At 39.6% G+C, this 24,503-nt stretch overlaps 1 protein-coding gene across 1 annotated transcript in view; it reads left to right on the forward strand.

The window, feature by feature from the left end:
* The window catches only part of LOC126199501 (sodium channel protein para-like), a 416,386-nt gene that overhangs the window by 178,665 nt on the left and 213,218 nt on the right, over positions 1 to 24,503 (forward strand). Inside the window, exons 14-15 of the mRNA XM_049936424.1 lie at positions 6,710 to 6,978; positions 13,758 to 13,931. Of these exons, the coding sequence (XP_049792381.1) occupies positions 6,710 to 6,978; positions 13,758 to 13,931 (443 nt within the window). The remainder of the gene's footprint in view (positions 1 to 6,709; positions 6,979 to 13,757; positions 13,932 to 24,503) is intronic.

Here is a 24,503-nt window from a genome sequence, read left to right on the forward strand (position 1 = left end):
CAAGTATTAGGCTTGCTTTTTATTTTAATTTTCTTAAGAGGGAATGCAATTTCATAGTTATGTTTATAACAAGTTTAAAATGACTCGAATTTCATATCCGCGGTGTCGAGTTTGTCTAAATGCCAATCTGAGTTTTTTAATAAATTATTAAAAACCCTGATATTCTTCTGTAGATATATTTCTCACGAATTCTAGAATTTGTGCCCAGTACATTATTTATGTAGAGTCTTATTGCTTTGTGGTCCGAGAACACTGTGTCAGGTACTTCAATAACATGATCTAGCTTTTGCAAGACAGAAAATATTTGATGTATTATCATTTCAGAGTGTTTTCCATATCTAGTGCATTCATGGACAGATGGTGCTAAATTTTGTGAATATAACAAATTGTTTAGTTTTGATACTTTTTGACAGTTCATTTTAAAGTTGACATTGAAATCACCAAGTACAATAATGCTCTCTGTAAAATTTCTTAATTCACTAAAAAGTCTTTCAACACTGTCTAAAAAGTCATAAAGTTCCCTGATGGGGAACGATATATGCTCACAATAATTATTTTGGGTTCTATAAGTTTGTACATACTGTATTCGAGCTCTTTTTCAATGTGTTTTATCTTACTGAGTTTAATTTCTTTACATTCAATTGCTTGCTTCATACATATACATGTTCTTCCCCCTTTAAAATTCTCTCTACAAGAGCTACTGATCATTTCAGATCCTGTTATTCTGGCTGTACAAGTTTGGTTTTCGTTTAGCCAGTGCTCACTTATACATAAAACTGAAATCTCCTTTAATTGATCCATCAAAAGCACATCTAGTTCAGCAATCTTACTAATTAGACCTTGGATATTTTGATATAATATAGTTAATGATATGTTGTCTTTCGAATCCCTCACACTGCTCACCTCGTTGTTTGGTTGCTGCTTGTCTTCAATAAGAAATCCTTCAGATGGCCTGGTGCAGACACTCTTCTTTTGCTCAAGGGGCGGGTGGTTTCTAAAGCTTCTGGAGGTGTAGTAGATACTGTCATTGTTGATACTGCTGGTGTAGCCTGTTCCGTTTCTGATGACAATTTTTGTGTTGCAAGTTTGGACAAGAAGAGAATAGAAGCTTTTAAAATGTGGTGCTACAGAAGAATGCTGAAGGTTAGATGGGTAGATCACATAACTAATGAGGAGGGACCGGTTGGTAGGACATGTTCTGAGGCATCAGGGGATCACAAATTTAGCATTGGAAGGCAGCGTGGAGGGTAAAAATCGTAGAGGGAGACCAAGAGATGAATACACTAAACAGATTCAGAAGGATGTAGGTTGCAGTAAGTACTGGGAGATGAAGAAGTTTGCACAGGATAGAGTAACATGGAGAGCTGCATCAAACCAGTCTCAGGACTGAAGACCACAACAACAACAACATTAGGACTTCACTGACAGTTCTCATTATAATCAGAATCATGATCTCTAGTAAAAAATGTAATTTGCATTTGCTGTTCCCTCTGCACTGCTTTATCACTGACTTCACCCTTAATTATACGAGGTGCATTCAAGTTCTAAGGCCTCCGATTTTTTTTCTTCGGACTGGAAAGAGATAGAAACATGCGCATTGCTTTAAAATGACGCCGCGTTCATTGTCAATAAGTCCCAGAGATGGCAGCACCATATGGCAGATGGAAGTTTACCGCCAGCGGCGAGAATGAGAACTGTTTTAAATACTTAAAATGGCGACGTTTTCCTTACTTGAACAGCATGCAATCATTCGTTTTCTGAATTTGCGTGGTGTGAAACCAATTGAAATTCATCGACAGTTGAAGGAGACATGTGGTGATGGAGTTATGGATGTGTCGAAAGTGCGTTCGTGGGTGCGACAGTTTAATGAAGGCAGAACATCGTGTGACAACAAACCGAAACAACCTCGGGCTCGCACAAGCCGGTCTGACAACATGATTGAGAAAGTGGAGAGAATTGTTTTGGGGGATCGCCGAATGACTGTTGAACAGATCGTCTCCAGAGTTGGCATTTCTGTGGGTTCTGTGCACACAATCCTGCATGACGACCTGAAAATGCGAAAAATGTCATCCAGGTGGGTGCCACGAATGCTGACGGACGACCACATGGCTGCCCGTGTGGCATGTTGCCAAGCAATGTTGACGCGCAACTACAGCATGAATGGGACTTTCTTTTCGTCGGTTGTGACAATGGATGAGACATGGATGCCATTTTTCAATCAAGAAACAAAGCGCCAGTCAGCTCAATGGAAGCACACAGATTCACCGCCACCAAAAAAATTTCGGGTAACCGCCAGTGCTGAAAAAATGATGGTGTCCATTTTCTCGGACAGCGAGGGCGTAATCCTTACCCATTGCGTTCCAAAGGACACTACAGTAACAGGTGCATCCTACGAAAATGTTTTGAAGAACAAATTCCTTCCTGCACTTCAACAAAAACGTCCGGGAAGGGCTGCGCGTGTGCTGTTTCACCAAGACAATGCACCCGCACATTGAGCTAACGTTACGCAACAGTTTCTTCGTGATAACAACTTTGAAGTGATTCCTCATGCTCCCTACTCACCTGACCTGGCTCCTAGTAACTTTTGGCTTTTTCCAACAATGAAAGACACTCTCCATGGCCGCACATTCACCAGCCGTGCTGCTATTGCCTCAGCGATTTTCCAGTGGTCAAAACAGACTCCTAAAGAAGCCTTCGCCACTGCCATGGAATCATGGCGTCAGCGTTGTGAAAAATGTGTACGTCTGCAGGGTGATTACGTCGATAAGTAATGCCAGTTTCATCGATTTCGGGTGAGTAGTTAATTAGAAAAAAAATCGGAGGCCTTAGAACTTGAATGCACCTCGTATTTCTATTTGCTGCATCTTTAATGTGCCAATCTACTTTTAATTCATGATCATACAGTATAAATTATGTAAGTTTTGGCAAGTACGCAAAGTTAAATGAAAAATTTTTAAAAAAGTGTGAAAATTGTTGTATTCTTTGAAATAACTGTTTAGACTTAATAATCTGATGATTTATTAAACCAGTAAAAACACGACTACCGTATTTATTCGAATATAAGCCGCACTTTTTTTCCGGTTTTTGTAATCCAAAATCCGCCTATGGCTTAGAAATTAGAATCGAGTAACTTCTGCCATCGAATATATGTAGCGCTACACAGGCATGCTTAGCAGATATATACTGGTGCCAGAACCTCTGCGTCAGTAAATAAATTAAAAGAAAAGGTAGAAGAATGTAAACATTATGCCATGTATTCTTTCGTGTTTGCTGCTATCTCATTTAAATCCTGTCTGCTTAATGAACTACGAAACTGGAGTGAGACAACAGCAAACGCGGAAGAATATACGTATCGTGTCATGTTTATATTCATATTATTCTTATGCTGAATAGTGATACAGTCAGAAATGAAGCACGGCAACTGACTTGATTTTTAAATCTAAGATTAATCTAATTTCTGTGCAGAATAGAATGTACTGAAGAGGCGTGTGCAAAGATTTTCAAACGGACAAAAATTTTCGCTAAACTCTCGTTCAGAACATCTATCATACGCAGTCTATTATTTGATTCTTGTTGGTCATTATCAAAGAAAGCAGCAGTGTAATTGACAACAAATAGTAGTCCCTTGCCATTGTTTTGCTAATGAGACAATCCCTCTCTCTCTCTCTCTCTCTCTCTCTCTCTCTCTCTCTCTCTCTTTTTTTTTTTTTTTTTTTTTTTTTTTTTTTTTTAAAAGCCGCGGTAGCGCGCACAAAAGCCGTGATCGGCAACAGGTCGTGAACACTTATTGTCAGAATTCGACAAACAATGCATGACACACTACAATAATGCATTTTCCGCAAAGAGAACGGCACTTGTCAGATCTAAGCAAAATAAGCAATCAATTCAAACCAGACGAAGCAAGTGAAAAAGGAAGAGTCCCCGTTTAAATACAGACGGAGCGCCTGACACATAGCAATGGCTACTTGGTAAAGCTTAACTCTTAAGCTTACGATTCGGACCAAACTACTGTAGTTGTATCTTCATCCATTCGACCCCAATTGTGTCTCATGTTACAATGGACCAACTTTGTTTCGATTTGGAAGTGCGGTCTAAAACTTTGCTCTCCCCATGAATTTTGAGTCTCAAATTTCAGGTGCGGCTTAGATTCGGGAAAATTTTTATTTCCTCCATTTCGAGTCTCATTTTTCAGGTGCGACTTAGGTGCGAGTGCAGCTCAGATTCAAGTAAATACGGCAATTAAAAAATGGCCCTACTAATATGTGTATAAGCATGAAATAAATTAACAATTATAATCAGTTGCAGTAAATGTTACATACTTGTATATCTACTAGTAAGTAGTACCAGATTCTCCTATACCAACTAAACATTAATGGTTTTTGAAATACCAAGTTCTTTTCTACTAAGCTGCACACTAAATAATTGCCAGCTCACAAATGGACAAAATTCAGTATAATGATTAACACAGCTAAACTTGCATAATCATTAATAGAACCAGTAATAATTCCAAAATTTCATCCAAAATAATTCAGAGGTTAATACTGCTTATTGCCTAACATTAATGAAATATTTGAGACCCAACTGGCTCTCAGATTGTAATACCCTTTCAGCTCATAATTGTTGTAAGAATGAACAGATTTTCAGGAATTTGCTTGGCCAGTTGCCTCAGAAAATTTATTTTTTTACCAGTTCTATCCACACAACAGCTCTTCAACAGATAAGTTATCTCTACGCCCACCTGGAACAGAATGACAGCTCAATGCATCATGACTGCTTGAACAGAAGGCATCAGAGTGGCCATTCGAGCTCCCTTGTAAGCACTCGGTATCCTTGCCAAATTTTACAATGATCACAAAAATGCCTAAAATGGACCACAATTTAAAATACTGCACATACAATTCACAAACAAAAGACAAATGTTAAAAAAAGGATCTTTGTCTGCTCGTTCCTCTCAGACCATACACTGTCTTATATCTAATATTTTATATGCAATTAATTAATCCTTGAAATTTGCACACACATTCTCAATATTGATGATAAAGAAATTGTTATTAATATACGATAAACAGTAAAAATGGTCTACTCAATATAGGTGTGTCTTGGTGCTCTAATCAACAGTTGTTTTAGTTTTTATGTACATGATACTGCTTTCAAATGATTAGTGTCTTTATTATAGATTAAATAACATTTGATCTGCTAAATAGAAGTTTCTTGATAAACTATAGATGTGATATTTGGTCAAATAGGAAAAGATGCAAGGGATGTTATGCTGTGTTCATTTCGTGCACAAGTTTGAAGAATACAACATTCTGATACACGTGCATGATTAAGAAGACATAAAACATTGTAGAATTCAATAAATAAAATATGTATGGATGTGTGCCTTTCAGTGATGGTAGCTAGCATTCTTGGCTATTACGAGTTATTAATTTAGAATGGTTGTGTAATATTATTTGTTTATAGTTTTGATGTAACTCCTGCAGTTTTTAATTACACTTGACATTAAAGTTTCAGTACATGCACCTCAGTGCCAAGATTATGCTGATGGGATTGATTTTGCGGTGTGATGAATCTGTGAGTTGCACTGTAATTTCGAAGTATTATTTATATAATTGAGGGAAACATTCCACGTGGGAAAAATATATCTAAAAACAAAGATGACGTGACTTACCATACGAAAGCGCTGGCAGGTCGATAGACACACAAACAAACACAAACACAAACATACACGAAGCAACCGTTGGTTGCGAAAGCTTGAATTTTGTGTGTATGTTTGTGTTTGTTTGTGTGTCTATCGACCTGCCAGCTCTTTCGTATGGTAAGTCACATCATCTTTGTTTTTCGAAGTATTATTTAGTCGCACTATCTGCTATATTGCAGAATCTGCCACTTTTCTCATATCAGTTGAATTCATCCTTACCATCAAAAACTCTAACCAACAACTCCTCTCCAAGATCCTAGGAAAACCATCATTTAATGTTGTGGATCACTTCTGCTTGTGGCTTGCCACCAGCCACAGTTGCCCTGCCCTTTCTTGCCCTGCACAACCAAATGCTGAACTTAAACTTTCAATAATTCTTCCACAGTGACATCTCACCAGCATGTCTGTTAACTTGTAGACTGTGAACACAGAGTCACAGTATATGAGATGGACATAGTTTTTTACATCGACTGTGTATTCTCATCTAAAATTCAATATAGAGCTCCATTCTGGGGAACAGTCATTAGTTTTTCTGAAAGCAGCAGATTTTGTGGAAGATATTATTTGATGGCAATTTCCATAAAAATAAATGAGAACAAATGCTTTTGTTCTGCACTACACAAATACAGTTGTTCTAATAGTTAAACAATGGGAAGTCCCTGATGGAATAACAACAAAATAAAAAGGATTTATTGCTACTCATCACACTGAGGGGGCATTGAGTTGCAGTGGTCTTTTGATGACTCAAGGCCTCCTGTATGTGGTGAGTAGCAATCTGTCTCTTTTATTTTCTTTTAATAGTTACCATTGTATGTGTAAACTATTTACTGTAGTAATGGGTTCTATAATTTTACACAAATCTGTTAAATATCATGATAGTGACAATGTATACTAATATTTCTGTAAACCTTTTCTGTAGCTCTTTTCACTCCCCCAATTCCATAGGTGCCACAAGCTTAAAAGTTTCATTTACAGAACTCAGTTGTAATGAATATGTTTTACTTTTAGATCTTGAAGAAGAAGGTGAAGGGGAAGAAGGTCTTCTGGAAGAAGATATGGCACTCGAAGCTGGCTCAGAAGATGCAGCAGGGCAAGAATACCCGTCCGACTGTTTTCCAGAGCCTTGTTATAAGCGTTTCCCATTCCTTGCCGGTGACGATGATGCACCATTTTGGCAAGGTTGGGCAAACCTTCGTTTGAAGACCTTCCAGCTAATTGAGAACAAATATTTTGAGACAGCTGTCATCACTATGATTCTGCTCAGCAGTCTAGCATTGGTATGTGTAATAATTTAATTGATCATTTATTTATTATTTATCCTTCCTTAAACATTTGTATGCAATCAATGTCTTCATTGCCATTGTATAAGAGCTTTTATAAAGTATTTAATTGGATAGATAAAACGTCTAGTCACTAAGTGGTGGCAGAACACACATATAAAAGATTGTTGTGATTGGCAAGCTTTTGGAGCCAGTGGCCCCTTCTTCAGGCAGAAGGGTTGAAGGGGAAGGAAGAAGGGTGAAAGAAAATGACTGGAGAGGTCTAGGAAAAGGGGTAGATTTTAAGAAAGTCACCCAGAACTGTAGGTCAGGTGAGACATAGCATACAGGGGTTGTTTTGGGGGAGGAGACCAGCCAGTGAGGTCATCGTTCTCATCAGATTAGGGAAGGACGGAGAAGGAAGTCGACCATGCCCTGTCAAAGAAACCTTCCCGGCATTTGCCTGGAGCAATTTAGGGAAATAACGTAAAACCTAAATCAGGATGGCAGGCTGCAGGATTAAACCATCGTCCTCTCGAATGCAAGTCCAGTGTGCTAACCACTGTGCCACCTCGCATGGTAACCATACAGGATGAGAAGGAAAGACTGATTGACTGTTATGCAGTAATCTCTGTTTCTTTATAGTATCTATATACCATGGAGGTTCCCTCCCATTATGAACTGTTCTATATATCTGTCCAGTGCGTCTTCATTATTCTTTTAAACTTGAGCCATAGCTCCGCCTCTACATGCTCCTGCTTGGTGCTGAAAGTTTTGAGTTCCTCATTGAGATATGATACTATTTCCGTCGTGAATGGGGTTCCTAACTATCTGTTCTAGGTAGTTTTCAGGGAAGTTATGTAGTAATGTTTCACAGGATGTCATATCGTGCCCAACACTAAAAAAACTATAATTTTCTCAATTAATTGTTGGATGATTTAAGTCTCCATTAATGATTACAGTATAACTGAGCTTTTCTCTAAAGTTTTTAGTTATATCTGGAGAGGAGTCATGTTGGTGATAGAAGGAGCAAATTATCATTTTATGCCCACCCCTGATACTGAGTCTTGACCAAACAATCTCACATACAGCTTCAGTTTCTATCTGGATGGATTTGAGTTTCTTGTCTTCTGCAACAAATACAGCATTTGCCTATCCTTTCAATATACACTTACATTTTCCCCTAAAATCTCACTGCTATGAATTTCAGGTTTCAACCAGCTTTCTGTACCTAGAATTAGAGCTACACTGCTTTTCACGAGCACGTCAAACTCTGGCACTTTGTTGTGATTGCTTGGACAATTTACCATTAGGATTTTAATACTCTCATCTGTGGAAGGCATTACTTTTGATCATACACTGATATTTCTGGGTTTCGTACAGCTATTTGTAAGCGCCCCGGTGGTCCCGGTCGCCTACGGTGGACTGGAGGCCGAGCGGTGACCTCTCCAGTTGTCAGGATGTTAGGAAATAACTGTGGACACGTCATAAACGCCAAAAAAACGTTATTAATTCATAACACCTTTATTCCTTCCGAGTACAATGTGGCTTGGGGATATCAACAACCTTCCCGAGTCCTCGTAGCGATGACACCAGCTCTGGGCCGCACAGTCTTGCTATCGTGCCGCTGCGTGCTGTGATGTAGCGAAGGAATGTCCTTTCTTCGTACTTCGGCCACGTGTGAGTGGTGGTGCCCGGCTGGCTGGCTGGCTCGGCTGCGGATAGCAAGCCGCTGCGCGTAGGAGGCTCCGGGTTGGAGTCCTGGCGCTGTCGACACGAGAGGCGTTCTCGTAGTCCAGAGTGTACTCTATCCCACCCTGTCTTCTTCCCTGCTCCTCCTGGTGGCTCGTCCGCAATGGACAGGCAGAACGGGCTGCAGTCCCCCAGCATCGTCGGCTCACCCAGTTGTGACGGCGGATGCACAGGGCCTAGGCCCCGCACGATCTCGACGACGGCTCACTGATGTGGTCAGCATTGGCGGCGAGCGAGTCTCTTGCAATGTCTGCTAATCCTGGGTTGATGATTGACAGTGGCAGCAGAGAGGACCGGAGCTGGTACTATCCAGTCACATCTGTGGCTGGATGGGCCGCCCTTACTGCAACATCTCCTTAATAAAGATTAACATGTCGATCACCAAGCTGAGCGCTATGCAGCGACCCAGTACACATCTAACTGCAAGTCTAACTGCGAGTGCCTTGTTTCTATCAAAGTTGGCGTATTTAAAGGAAGCACGAGCGACGTCCTGATGTCATGCTCGTTTGTAATGAACGCATTCGTTCCACTTATACTGCTGATTCATCTGTCGTACTCACCCCTTAAGTGTTCTTGTGACAGAGTTATGTGTTGTTACGGCAGACTTATGCAAAGTTGTGAAATGCAGTACAGCTGCCGCTATACCTCTGTCCTCTGTCTTGCTCTCTACGAAAGTCTCCGTCTAACACAAACCCGCGTGCTAAGCAATTCTCTCTCGCCTGTTGTGTGTAACCAGGCCGTTGCCCTTGCATTATGACACATTCCGATATATATGCAATCCTCTTACCTCTTGGCTAACATACTGCCTCTGGCTCTCGGCATAGGCAATGAAACTTTGACAATATTCCATGTTTCCAACTCTTTACTATTCCGTGACACTACATATTGTTATCTGGATTGGATTGTGAGTTGACTAATGTAAAAGCCCTTGTGTGCACTCCATACACAGTCAGCTACCTGAGTAGCAGCCTCTGATGTGTAGTGCACAGCTGATCCTTCTAGAGGACCCTACAGGTCTCAACGCCACGGTCCATGTCCAGGAAGTCACAACTTAGCTTGTAACAGAACCTTCAAAGTCTTTGGTTCAGTCCTTCCAGTCAACTCAGAACCAAAGGTGTATGATCAGTTCTGGGGACAGTCCTGCAAATTGTGAGCTTTATTGAAATTCCATGCACAAGACGGGTCTTCTCAACCACTTGCCAGAATGACTCAAGTATCACATCTGAGCGCAACATCAACCACAATCTGCAGTTGGTTGCACTCTTGTTTCCTGAGTGGCTGCTGGAAGAACATGTTCAACATGGTGAATGAGCCACCAGGCATACACACCGAGTGCATCTGTTGCCTTTCTTGTCCCTTGCTGCCATTTCCCTGAGGAGTACCATCATTCGCCATACATTTGAGCTGCCAACTATTAATAGACCTCTACTCCTTTGCATTTGCCTCCTCTTGACACTGGACAAAACAGGTTTCACCAAAACAGGTGAAGTGAGTCCCACCAGCTCAGTTTCAGTTTCAGTGAAAGATGGCACCTTGAACTTGTTGGTTAGGGGGTAGGATCAGTCCAACATCCTGAGGCCTCCCTGGTCCCCATCCACCCTGTATGGAATGCTTAGTTCTACCATTGACATGATACAGTCAAGTAGATGAGTAATGACAGATCCTCTACTTTCTGCAGAAGAGACAGGATCCCCAGGAGAGGATAGTACTTGTGGTACCTCAGCTACTAATATCATAGGTACAAGACTCTTGGGAGCTCTTTCAGCACACAGATTTGCAACAACTGGCAATAGTTTCACAGTAGTCAGAGCAATTTTCAGCTGCTTACAAACGTCAGCCAATTCATCCCACATTCAAGAACAGCATTCACAGTGGGGCTCCGTTTTGGCTGGTGCAATGTATTACAAGGCAGTGAACATAATAACTTTAAATCAAGCCCACTGATTATCTTTTAATCTGTGGAGCTAAAGAGTTGCCAGTTCCCTATGAGAATTGAAGCTAATACACAAAACAAGATTTCTATGCAGGTAACACAAAAACCTGTGGTAAAAATTTCTAGTTTCCTGAAACATTTTGATGTTATTTATAGTTTCTTGCAAATTTAAAACTTAAAAATAGAGTTAATTTATGATAAATGCAGATAATATACAGGGTGGAAAAAAATTGTGCCATGAAATTTTAACCCTGGACAGCTGATACCAGTAGGAACCAAGATTACTAATGTTGTGTAGGTCAATAACGCACCATTTTTAAACTACGGAAATCTGGCACCATGTGCTTGGATTGGCAGTGGGAATTCCCTGTTGCCATTTGTTGGTTGATGGGCAGCACTAGAGTTGTCAGTTCACACATACAAATGTCCCTTGCTCCGTCACTGTCCCAATGTGATATGCACATGTGTTACATAGGTCATGCTGTTTGTCTCGACCTCACGTCAGAGGCATTCACACATGTTATCACCTGCAATTTAGTCATACTATAAGTATGGCACCATAGTATTCATTTGAAGAACAACGAGATATGGTTTTTGTTTATGGATTAGTTGATGGTAATGCGCATGAAGCTCGACGGTTGTACGAGAAACAATACCCAGCAAGACGCCAGCCACACTGGCAAATGTTTACAGCAATTCACTGGCGACTTGGCAAAACAGGCTCATTAGCAGGATATCATGGTGATGCTGGAAGACCTCGAACATGACAGGATTTGAAGAGACTGTTCTTGAGGCTTCAAGGAAGCACATATGACAAGTACTGGAGCGGTTGGACACGACATGGGGGTCACTCATCGGTTAGTCTGGGAGGTTTCGAGGGATGGTGGCTAGCATCCATCTAGTTTCCACCCTGCCCAAGACCTAAATCCTGTGGTAGACTATGAACACAGGCTAGGATTTTGCCAGTAGTTTCTGCAATGTGTTGCACGAGATCCCAAATTCCCCGCCGTTGTGTTGTTTACCGACAAGTGCACCTTCCATCAGGATGGCCTTTACAGCACTCAAAACGTTCATAACTGGGCAAGGGGTAGTCGTCACATCACATATGTCCACGGACACCAGGAACGATTTTCACTCAACATTTGGGCAGGCATTGTGGGTAAACAAAATTATCAATGTTGTGTAGGTCAACAACGCACCATTTTTAAACGACAGAAACTTGGCGCCACGTGCTCTGATTGGCCGTGGGTTTGCCCTGTTGCCAGATGCTCTGGACAATGCAAGTTAATTTTTGTAGTAGTGAGACTGCAGTTTAAAAAAATAAATAAAATAAAAATGAGGGTAAATGAAAGGGGTCCTATTTCAGAACTGTCAAGAGCTGCTGATGAAATAAATCTTTCTTAACTATCAGTTTCTGTCATCTGAATTTAAGGTCTCACATATAGAAACATATCAAACACATAACATATATTTACAATTTAAATATTATGAAAAGGATAGATTGCTACTCATCATATAGCAGAGATGCTGAGTCACAGATAGGCACAACAAAAAGATTCTCTGGTCTGGCTTTGTATGTGTGGTCTCTCTCTCTCTCTCTCTCTCTCTCTCTCTCTCTCTCTGTGTGTGTGTGTGTGTGTGTGTGTGTGTGTTTGTGTTTGTCTAATTCCGATGAAGGCCTTTTTAGCTGTAAGATAACTTGTTTGACACTCTTTTTTTGTTGTCTGCTATATGGTGAGTAGCTATACTTTTGATAATATTGTCATTATTCTAGCCTGGATTTTCCATTGTTTGAAAATGCCATTTAAACATCCATGTGAAACAACATGTGGTGAACCAAAAGATGGCATAATGCAATGCAATGTATCTAAAATTATTTGTAGCAGCCCATATATCAATGTTTATACTGTAAAGTCAGATGAAATAAACACTGTTGCATATAACTGAAATTAAGATGGGAGGATAAAGTAATGGAACTGACAATGTTCATATATATATATATATATATATATATATATATAAATGAAATAATTGAAGATGATACATTTGTACAGCATTAACTGCCTTCACTGGTAATATGCAGTATACGGTCAGTGGTATATACTGTTCTGCTATAGTTAATAATTTTTGTACATGGTCATAATCAGATCCTTCTGTGAGGAGTGCAGTGTGTTGACTACACATGTGATTTCTGTTCACAGGCTGATGCAAAGATTATGTACAGGGTGATTCAAAAAGAAAGGACAGATTTCAGTTCTCACTGGATAGAGGGAGGTTTAAAGTTTTATGTTCGCTCAAATGCTATACCATACACTCAACATGAGCATCATGTGTTACTCAAGAAAAATTGAAAAGGTAGTCAGTTTCATTCTACACATGAATCAATTGGCCCCTGTTTACTGTATCAACAACTTCAACAGTTTGATTCCTCAGCTCTTGAAGAGTAGCTGTCCTTTGTGGGACAAATATTCTATCTTTTGTGTACCCCCACAGAAAGAAAATGACAAGGTGTGAGGTCTGGTGACCTGCAAGTTCAAAAGCAATAAACAAGAACTTTTGGTCCAACACACAAAATCATTCATCTTGTGATGTTGTCACTATATTGCTACAAACAAACAACAGCACAGCTGTGTGAAAGCTTTGAAATTTCCTCTATCCAGTGACACGTGCGAGTTCCTGTCTTTTATAGTTTGTCTGTAATAAACAGTTGAAATATGTTCTTTCTTTTTGAATCACTCGGTATTAGAGTACACATAGACTCTCCATTTTAAGAACTAGTAGTTAATAGCAATTTATCTCATAACCAGCTCTTAGAAACTCTAAAAATTTACTCCCCCGCCCCAAGTGTGGGGCAACACGTGAGCAAAATAGTGTACTTTTCCAGAGGAGTATATTTAATTTAATAATTAGCTTTTTGCTTCCTTTGTAATTTTTTCTAAGTGAACCTTACAAATCAAATAACCATTGACAATTACCATTCTTGTCTTGTTAAGTGAATAATTATGTTTACACCTTTTTTGAATGCGTGTTTCAGGGAAAGGAAAACAGTCATTTAATACAATTTATTAAAAAGCTATATTTAAGTCTAAAATAAGGTTTCTGTTTGTTTAAGGCATTGGAAGATGTCCATTTACAACAGAGGCCCATTCTTCAAGATATTTTGTACTATATGGATCGAATATTCACTGTTATTTTCTTCCTTGAGATGTTAATTAAATGGCTGGCCTTGGGTTTTAGAAAATATTTTACAAATGCCTGGTGCTGGCTAGATTTCATCATTGTGATGGTAAGAAATTTCTGTATAAAATGGAATAGCAATAAAAACATTAAACATTTAGAACATAGGTTTCATTAACAGTGTTGCAGTTATAACTACATGTACCTGTAATAAATTGTTAATAACCTCTTCACAAACTATTTGGTTTTATGGTATAGAAAATGGTGTTTTTGTTCATTAATAAAAGGAAAAACAAATATATGACCAAGTTAATTATGGTTAGATACTTTCCATGAAATGTAAATTCAAATGAAAGCATTTCATGAGTAATGAAATATTCTAGAGAACCATAGTTGACCTATTGTGATAATTGCCTTACAGTAGATAAACTTTGCAGCTACACTAATGTGATACATTCAAAGTAAAACAAATATAGTATTTTAATTTGTTATAAGGAGAGAAAGTACACATATCTGATTGCACCAGTTTCATAACTTAAGTAATAACATTTTGGAAATAGTTGAAACACTATTAACTGTAAAAGTATCTTCAAAAACTGGTAGAAATAGTTACAGAACTAGGTCACATTGTAGGATGAGCTGGAGAACATACATGTCTGCAAATTATGAGTTAGTTAAAGAAATTTTTTGACTCATTTAACCAGAACTTTGCAGCCATTAATTTTTGAATGTTACACTTTCCTCTCCCCCTCTTCCCCCCCCCCCTCCCACCCCCTCCTCTCCTCCCTCCCCCCCCCCCCATTTTTTGACTGTTTGTACCATATGATACTAACATTTTAGTATATTATACTTCTGTCTGGATTAAAATATCAGTAATGGCCAGTGTATTATTATACAAATCATGGGTGAAATTTTGTGGTCATAGCTAAAATGTGTTTCTTTTACATAATGCAATAAGTGTTTTAAAAAAAATATTGATAAACTGAAAAGCTACCTGTAATTTACTGATATTTCTAGTGAGCTAGATGATACATGAACCTGAAGGAACATATCACAGTGATGTTGCGAATTGTGAAATGTTACTACTCATATATCCAAGTACTCCATTTTTCCTTTTTGAAATATTGTGTATAATCTTTTGTTGATGAAATTTGTATTTTCAGTGTAAGAATTATCCAGCAGATGTGGAACTATTATCTAATAGTAATTTGTGATGTTTCTATTTCAGGAACAGCATGTTCTTCAGATTGTAATTTTTGTCTTAAATTCACTTGGTCACCCAAGAGATTAATTTTTTTCTATAGTAATAAAAGAATGTTCCCTAAAAGTTAACTGAACTTAATGACACTATGTTGAATTTCATGACCTGAGTAGCAATTAGAGTATTCATTTTTATTTCAATAACTTTGACAGTTTGACACTGTGTTTAAATGAACATCATCACATAAAAAATTCTGAAAAGGATAGATTGCTACTCACATGTTGAGTTGCAGACAGGATGAATAGACCACTCCACACTGAGCTTTCAGCCAAAGCCTTCTTCAGAAAAGAAAGGAAGACACACACGTTCACTCAAGCAGGCACACTTCAAGCACACGTGACCACTATTGCTGGCCACTCAGGTCAGAATGCAGTCTTATTGATGAAAGGTCATAATCCTCTTCTTCATATGATGAAGGGTATGGTGTGCCCCAAAGTAGCATCTTAGTAACTTTTCTGACAGTCCCATATTCTGCACAGGCATAAAAACCCATGCCAGCTTCCCTGGTCTGTATCTCATTGGCCAGTGCTTGGTGTTATAGCACTCTCAGTCTCTCTCCTGGGTATCCAGGTCTATATGGAAGCCAACTGTCTTTCTTCATTGGTTGTGGTTGTGGGGTATTTCTCATCCTCAATAGTGTCCAGAAGACCCAGGAACAGTGTATCCATTGTCATTTTTGCTTCACTACCATAGAGCAGAAAATATCGTCAAACTTGTAGTGTCTTGCTTTGCTGTTGCAAATGTTATGATGGGCAGTGTTGTATACCAATCTTTCTGTCTGACATCAAGATCACATCCACCAATGTCTCGTGTTCTGTGACACAATTTGCCTGTAGTTGGCATGTAGTTCTCATCCTGTGGGTGATGTCTCAATATGAATGTGGGTGACATCTCAATATCAAATCCTCTCAGATAGTAACCTCAATTAGAAAACTTTTCCACAGCCAGTGTTCATCATGCAGGATACTCTATGCTGCCAAATAATGTCTAGTACAAGGAACCTTGCAATTTCCAAAGCTTGAGCAGTCAGCTCCCCTTTTGTAACAGTGTGACAGGTGAGGTAGCCAATGCATATTATTATCCATCAATTCCTATTTGTCAGCTTTAGGAACCTTTCCAAGAAATCAATTCCAATTCTGTGGAATGGTGCTTCTGCAAGCAGAATTGCTACCAGATGGCATGGAGGTAATTGTGTCACTTGCAGCAATTATTGGCATGCTTTACAGAGGCTCAAATAGTGTCTAGGAGATTGGTAGAGGCTTGGCCCTGATACCTGTGGCTGATTCCGTGTGGAGTCTTTACAGATCCCAGGTGAACAGCTGTTGGAGCATTGTGGAAAAACTTCAGGATAGCTGGACATAGATGAGTTGGGATGGCAGGGAACCATTTCAGCGCCATTGGATCATCGTTTCTCTTATGCAGTGTTGTGTCTATTAATTTGAATTCTCATTCAGTGAGTTCCTCTATGGTTTTCAAAAATACTGAATCTTCACTCAGTTCAGCAGCAATGTCATTTAATGTAATAATGGCTGAGATTTCATCCATGCTACTATGTTCTACCACAGAATTCCTTGAAAGGCAGTCGATGCCCATATGTGTGTGTGTCAATTTTTTATGCCACTCAGATGTCTTATTCCAAAAACCTCATTCCCAGTATTGCCAGCTGACCCAGTGGATCATTCAGGCTAATCAGCCATTGTAGAGACTGGTGGTCTGTGCAGTGATCAGTGGTTTGCCAAATAAATATGACTGGACAACTCCAGGGAACTCTTTCTCAGTAGTAGAGTAGTTCATCTCAGATTTGCAGAGTTCCCTGGAAGCATAAATTATAACTTTTTCAGCACCTTCCTGGATTTGTACTAGAACAGCACCTATCTGATAATCTCTAGAGTTGGTGTGAAGTGCTATATTGGCATTCTCTCATGCTATTTAGGACTGGAGAAGATGTTAGCATCTCCTTAAGGAAAAAGAAATATCTTTTTTGCATCTTGTTTCAGAAAAAAATTTGCCTCTCCCTGCAGTCTACTTTGAATTTACATCTACTCCTCAAGTCACTGTATGGTGCTTCTTGAGAGTACCCCTTACCACTACTTGTCATAGTATTGTATGTTAACCGGGGCCTAGAAACGGTGGAGAGGCTCCGTCCCTGCCGCAGCCGCAGTGGTCCACAACCCCACGACGACTACCGCAGTCCACTTCAGCCCTCTGCCACCCTACACCAAACCCAGCATTATTGTGTGGTTCGGCCCTCAGTGGACCCTCCCAGGGAATGTCTCACACCAGACGAGTGTAGCCCCTATGTTTGCATGGTAGAATAATAGTGGTGTATGTGAATGTGGAGAACTTGTTTGTGCAGCAATCGCCGACATAGTGTAGCTGAGGTGGAATAAGGGGAACCAGCCCGCATTTGCCGAGGCTGATAGAAAACCGCCTAAAAACCATCCACAGACTGACCGGCTCACCAGACTTCAACACAAGTCCGCCGGGCAGATTCGTACCGAGGACCAGGCACTCCTTCCCGCCCGGAAAGCCGTGCGTTAGACTGCATGGCCAACTGGGTGGGCACTACTTGTCATTTCTTTTCGTTTTCCACTCGCAAATAGAGTGAGGGAAAAATAACTGACTAGCAGTAGGTCTTCCAAGAGATGTGCCTTGGTCCAGAAGTCTTTTATGAATCATCAATAACACAAGCGCATTTTGAGAAAGCTACTCACATCACGAATGTCCCAAGGAGTCAGAAAATCTTTGACTGCTCTTATTTTCTCTGGATTAGGATGAACTCCATCAGCATTCACTAGGTGCTCCAAGAATTTTATTTTTTATTGAGCGAAGAGACAGTCTGTGGTTTCAGGTGGAGGCCTGTTGTCTAAATAAACTTCAACAATGTTGCCAGGCTGCTTAGATGTTCTTCAGATGTCTTCAGAGAACTAATAGTGTCATCCAGATAGCAAAGACACATTGATCGTGTGAGATGTTGATTGAGGTTGTCCATCATACCCTCAAAGGTGGCTAGAGTGTTGCATGCTCCAAACAGCATAACTCCGAACTCTTAGAGACTGTCAGAAGTTATTAAGGCAGTCTTTTCTAGATCAACCTCATCGACCTTGATTTGTTAGTAGCTTGTCTGCAAGTTCATAGTTGAGATATACTTTATTTCTGTCGAGCAGTCCATTGTGTCATCAGTGTGGGTTAATGGATAGATGCCTTTCTTCATGATTTTGTTCAGCTGTTAGTAATATCTGTCACCCTATATGAGCACTGGCTACTTGGTGGATTACCTCACTGTTAATAAGATGTTTTATTGTGAGTCACTTGGACTGTCTTTTCTCCACTCTTCATTAGAAAGCATGTGAAAAATGGCACAGAATGGCTAACACTCACTGACAGTGTTTCTTGGTCAGCCATCCTGTTGACAGTTTGATAGTAGCATCCTCTCTTACATTGTCTGTAGAAAATGACTCGCTGTGGATGCCATTAAGCAGCTCTTTCTGAACTGGTTCATGTGACCCTGTGAATGTCCCTTTAGGGATGAGTTTTGGCTGCTTGTGACAATTAGAGATCCAATGTTCTCCTTGACCACTTACTGCGTGTACGATCATCACTTGCATGTAGATTTTGTCAATGAGCTTGAGTAGTTTTTTGCAATGAATGAGAGCTTCACAGTTTGGCTGAGCATGTAGATTATAAAACTGACGATGGCAGGATAACAATGTCTCCAACAGCAATTAACTGCCCAGAGCAATTTTGCTATGTGTGCTTGTTGAAACATCTTTGTCAGTCTGGAACTCTGGTCTTATTTATAGAACAAGTTGTGTGAATGAATAAATATGCCAGGGGAAAGGAAATATGATCCACATCTTCTTCATTTTTATCATTGCTCTAGTCTTTTCATTGATTTTCCAGGAAGTCTTTGGCTTATATTGTGTTTCAAAGCTTTGACTTTATAGAAAGTCTGAATTGACACATAGAAATTTCTTATAGTAAGGAAACTCTGGCAGACTGTAAATGCTTTAGGAGTATAGCGGTACCACTGACTGAAAAGCAGAAAAGTTGAGTCATCGACAAGAACACACAAGAAAGAAAGAAAACTTGCTAGCTTTCAGAATAATTCCTTTCTCAAAAAAGTGCAAAGACACACACACACACACACACACACACACACACACACACACATGCACACACACACTTGTGTCCCTACATATTGCAGGCTGGATATACAGTGCCAGGATTGCTGTTCAGCAGGTGGGCTAGGGTGGGTTGGAGATTGTGTTGGATGTGGTTAGAGAGAGATAGAGTAAGACAGACAGACAGACATGAAGAGGGGTTGGGTTGGGTAGCTAGAGGCTCAGAGGGAGGAAGCTGGTTTGCTGGCTAGGAATGGGGGCAGGAGGGGTGGCAGGGCTAGGCATGTGAATCATGGGTGCTGGAGCCAGTGGCAAGCAGTGCATAGTGAAGCTGACATAGGGATGTGAATTGGGAGGGGGTGATGGGTCAGATGATTTAGAAACTGTTGGATGGAAGGTGTGGGGTCAGTGGGTTAACAGTGATTGAAGCCTGAAGGATTATTGGAGCAAAGGATGTGTTGCAAGGATAACCACCATCTCCATAGATTGGAAAAGCTGGTGGTGGACAGAAGGATCCAGCTAGCCCAGATTGTGAAGTATCCATTGAAATTGAGCATGATGTTCCACTTGGTGGTCAACTTTGTTCTTGGCCACAGTTTGGTGGCTGCCATTATTCTATTGGAGAGATGGTTGGTAGTCATACCAACATAAAAAGCTATACACTGACTTTAGCAGAATTGGTATATTGCATGGCTGGTTTTACAGGTGGCCCTGCCTATGACGGGGTAGGATAAGTGTGTGACAAGGCCAGAGTAACAAGTGGTGGGTTGAGCAGGTCTTGCATCTGAGTCTTCCCTGTGGCAAGGGTTAGGAGTAGGATGGGCATAGGGATTGACTAGGATGTTGATGGGCATAGGAGTGGACTAGGACGTTGTGTAGGTTGGCTGGGTGACAGAGCACCACATTAGGGGGTGGGTTGGGAAGGGGCTAGGGTGGGTTGACCGTTATTTCAGGGCATGATGATAGATAATCAAAGCCTTAACAAAGCACATGGTGTAGTTGCTCCAGTCCTGGATTATACTGGCTGATGAGGGAAGTGCTCCTTCATAGCTGATTCTTGGACTGGTGGGGGGATTGGAGCTGTTTGAGGATACGGTAAAAGAAATTTGTTTGTAGAATAGGCCCAACACCCCCCTTCCCATTAGTCCATCCATCAGACTGAAAACCTGGCATTGTACATCCGCTGGCACTATATAGGGACGATCATGCATGTGTGTGAGGGGTGGGGATGCACACATGCATGCGTGTCTGGGTAGATGGGTGTGTTTGTACTCTAGCTCAAGAAAGATGCTAGCTAGCACTAGCAAGTTTTCTTTCATTAATGTGTGTCCCTCTTAATAACTCAGTGCTTCTGGTTCTTGTGACTGATCTCCTTTATTCATAAAGTATTTACAATGAAATTTTTTTCTTTATATGATCATTAATTTGTATGAAGGTAAGGAATGTAACCATAATATGATTTGATTCCTACTGACACCTATGGTACAAGATTAGAGTAATTAATACTGATTTGATAAGAAGTAACATAAAATTAAATGGTTGTTAAATATGTTATTAGAAAAAGTGCATCATCATTCATGTATAAATGCATAACATATCACTCACTCCCTCAAATACTCTGTGAAATCACCAATTTTTTGCAAAGCTATAGAATCTAATACTTCAGTTTACTTTGTTGGATACACTGTTTGTCAAATCATGGGCCACAGAATATATTTTTGTTAGTTGTTATATCATGGTTTCAATATAAATCTTTTTTATTTGGTTTGAACGTGTCTTTCCTGGCATAAGTGCTATATAGTTTATAATAAATTATGCACCGAGTTCAAATATTACCACATGTGCCACTCATTTTATGCAAGTTTCTAAAGATATTAATATCATTCCTTTTACCACAGTTCGTATTGAAATAATGGAAAACACAACTGTGTAATGTTGATGATACCCATAGTATGTTAGCAAAATTTTTGTTGTTTGATGCTGATCTGCTAACAAATAAGAACATGAATTAAATCACCATTTGGTAAACTGAACTTTGTAATCTACATTACAGTCCATTAATGAACAACTTATTTATGGATGTTATGTAGCGCCATGTGATGATAATAATAATGATAAACAATGACTAGTATTTACACTCCCAATAATATGTTTTACATTACTTGTCAGCACAAATGTGGACATATTACTTTCCATGAAGTAGAAAACTATACTATTTGTATTATTTTCAGGACTGTGAAATCTGTTTACTTGTAGTTTATGAGAACAATGGTTTTTTTGTCCCAAAGGCACATATTGACTACAAATATGGACAATATTGTAAAAATAGTGTACTCAGAGTTTTGAGTCTTTGGGCACAAAAGCTTTCCTGTTGTTCTCATTTATGAATTTTTCATAACATAGCAAATTAAGGGATTAAAGAAGAAATTGTGAATGTTTCTGCAGTCTGTGTTTTAGCAATGTGTCACTAACATAAATTTCCCACGGCATAGCTCTCTCTGATAAACCTTGCGGCCATTTGGGCCGGTGCTGCTGATATTCCTGCATTCCGCTCGATGCGGACCCTGCGTGCACTGAGACCATTGCGCGCAGTCTCGCGCTGGGAGGGGATGAGAGTAAGTAGTGGGGGTCATACTGAAAAGGCATGTTATTGTGTAAATGCAAAGATTTATCAAGTGCCACTGTGCTGTATATTACTCGTATTTCATGCATTTGAGTAAAAGTGAGGAGATCTTTATGAGAGTTCAGTCTTGAAGTAAGTGAATTACTATTTTTTTTCTGAATGGTGTGTTTACTAATGAACAGAAAGGAATTTGATTGTACATTTCATTAATTGATGGAAATAGAGAGACTTTGGATAAACATTATATGCGGCTAAGAGTAATGAGCAGTTCTTACGTTAGATAATAAAATTTAATTCAATTTTCATTAACAAACCTATCAAATGTGTGGATTACCAACATCCTTAATTTCCCCACAGTTAAAGCAGCTACTAAGCTTACTAACTGATAAAGCAAGTATGCAGAAGATAGGTGCATGATGTTCAAAATTATTTATTTTCACTTTCCGTCTTGAGTAATAAAATTAATGTGTGTTGGTAAATTAATGTTAAGAATCTTGTATCATCTCTTAAGTAGAATTATGAACAAGACTTTGAAGAATGAACTCATTGTACAGTCATGATTACTTTTATGTATAGTGTGAGTTGTGGAAAAAAAATAGTGTTCTAGAGTGTGTGAAGTCATTAGTGGGAGAAGGAAAGAATATTTTTATAAGTTCCAGTCATGTGTTATATATTTTCATATTCATACCATGAAACTGACAGATCCACAGAAACATGAAAATTTAATTCACCAAGTCATTTTATTCAGTTCATTTCCTGCACAATGTATGTAAAAGGATGTATCACAACTCTCCTTTAACAAAGCTGAAAATGACATGCTGTACTTGTATTACAGACAGCCAGTTACAGTCTGTGTTTTGACTGTATGTGTACTAAGTGTGAGTTGATTTTGTATCTGATCTTGTTACTACCTTTATTCTTTTTAGAAATTATTCTCCATTAATTTTTGAGGTGGGTGACTTTATAGGCCAATGACCAGGTCTCATCTCCACCTCAAATAAATAACACTGTCAGGACTTAGACTAAAAATTAAAATGATTAATTCATTCAGTCACAAATTGTATTATGCTAATTCTTTCATGAAGCAAATTCTCATGGGTATGGAACAACTTAAGCTCCACAACAATTGGGAAAAGTATCTATCACAAGCTGACAACTGTTATTACTAATGCTAAACTGCTCACATGATCAGTAGTGGGAATTACTATAAGACTATTTTTATTGCATTAAGAAGCAGGATGCTGGTTTGGTGAATCAATGGTGCAGTAGTAAAATATCATATTAATATCCTAACCTTTCAGTCAACCCCCATGAACCATGGACGTTGCCATTAGTGGGGAGGCTTGTGTGCCTCAGCGATACAGATAGCCGTACCATAGGTACAACCACAACGGAGGGGTATCTGTTGAGAGGCCAGACAAACGTGTGGTTCCTGAAGAGGGGCAGCAGACTTTTCAGTAGTTGCAAGGGCAACAGTCTGGATGATTGACTGATCTGGCCTTGTAACAATAACCAAAATGGCCTTGCTGTGCTGGTACTGCGAACGGCTGAAAGCAAGGGGAAACTACGGCCGTAATTTTTCCCGAGGGCATGCAGCTTTACTGTATGATTAAATGATGATGGCGTCCTCTTGGGTAAAATATTCTGGAGGTAAAATAGTCCCCCATTCGGATCTCCGGGCGGGGACTACTCAAGAGGATGTCGTTATCAGGAGAAAGAAAACTGGCGTTCTACGGATCGGAGCGTGGAATGTCAGGTCCCTTAATCGGGCAGGTAGGTTAGAAAATTTGAAAAGGGAAATGGATAGGTTAAAGTTAGATATAGTGGGAATTAGTGAATTTCGGTGGCAGGAGGAACAAGACTTCTGGTCAGGTGACTACAGGGTTATAAACGCAAAGTCAAATAGGGGTAATGCAGGAGTAGGTTTAATAATGAATAGGAAAATAGGAACGCGGGTAAGCTACTACAAACAGCTTAGTGAACGCATTATTGTGGCCAAGATAGATACGAAGCCCACACCTACTACAGTAGTACAAGTTTATATGCCAACTAGCTCTGCAGATGACGAAGAAATTGAAGAAATGTATGATGAAATAAAAGAAATTATTCAGATAGTGAAGGGAGACGAAAATTTAATAGTCATGGGTGACTGGAATTCGAGTGTAGGAAAAGGGAGAGAAGGAAACGTAGTAGGTGAATATGGATTGGGGCTAAGAAATGAAAGAGGAAGCCGCCTGGTAGAATTTTGCACAGAGCACAACTTAATCATAGCTAACACTTGGTTTAAGAATCATGATAGAAGGTTGTATACATGGAAGAGCCCTGGAGATACTAAAAGGTATCAGATAGATTATATAATGGTAAGACAGAGATTTAGGAACCAGGTTTTAAATTGTAAGACATTTCCAGGGGCAGATGTGAACTCTGACCACAATCTATTGGTTATGACCTGTAGATTAAAACTGAAGAAACTGCAAAAAGGTGGGAATTTAAGGAGATGGGACCTGGATAAACTGAAAGAACCAGAGGTTGTACAGAGTTTCAGGCAGAGCATAAGGGAACAATTGACAGGAATGGGGGAAAGAAATACAGTAGAAGAAGAAGGGATGAAGTAGTGAAGGCAGCAGAGGATCAAGTAGGTAAAAAGACGAGGGCTAGTAGAAATCCTTGGGT

This window comes from Schistocerca nitens, chromosome 8 (genome assembly GCF_023898315.1).
Source record: "Schistocerca nitens isolate TAMUIC-IGC-003100 chromosome 8, iqSchNite1.1, whole genome shotgun sequence".
In the NCBI taxonomy this organism is placed as follows: Eukaryota; Metazoa; Arthropoda; class Insecta; order Orthoptera; family Acrididae; genus Schistocerca; species Schistocerca nitens.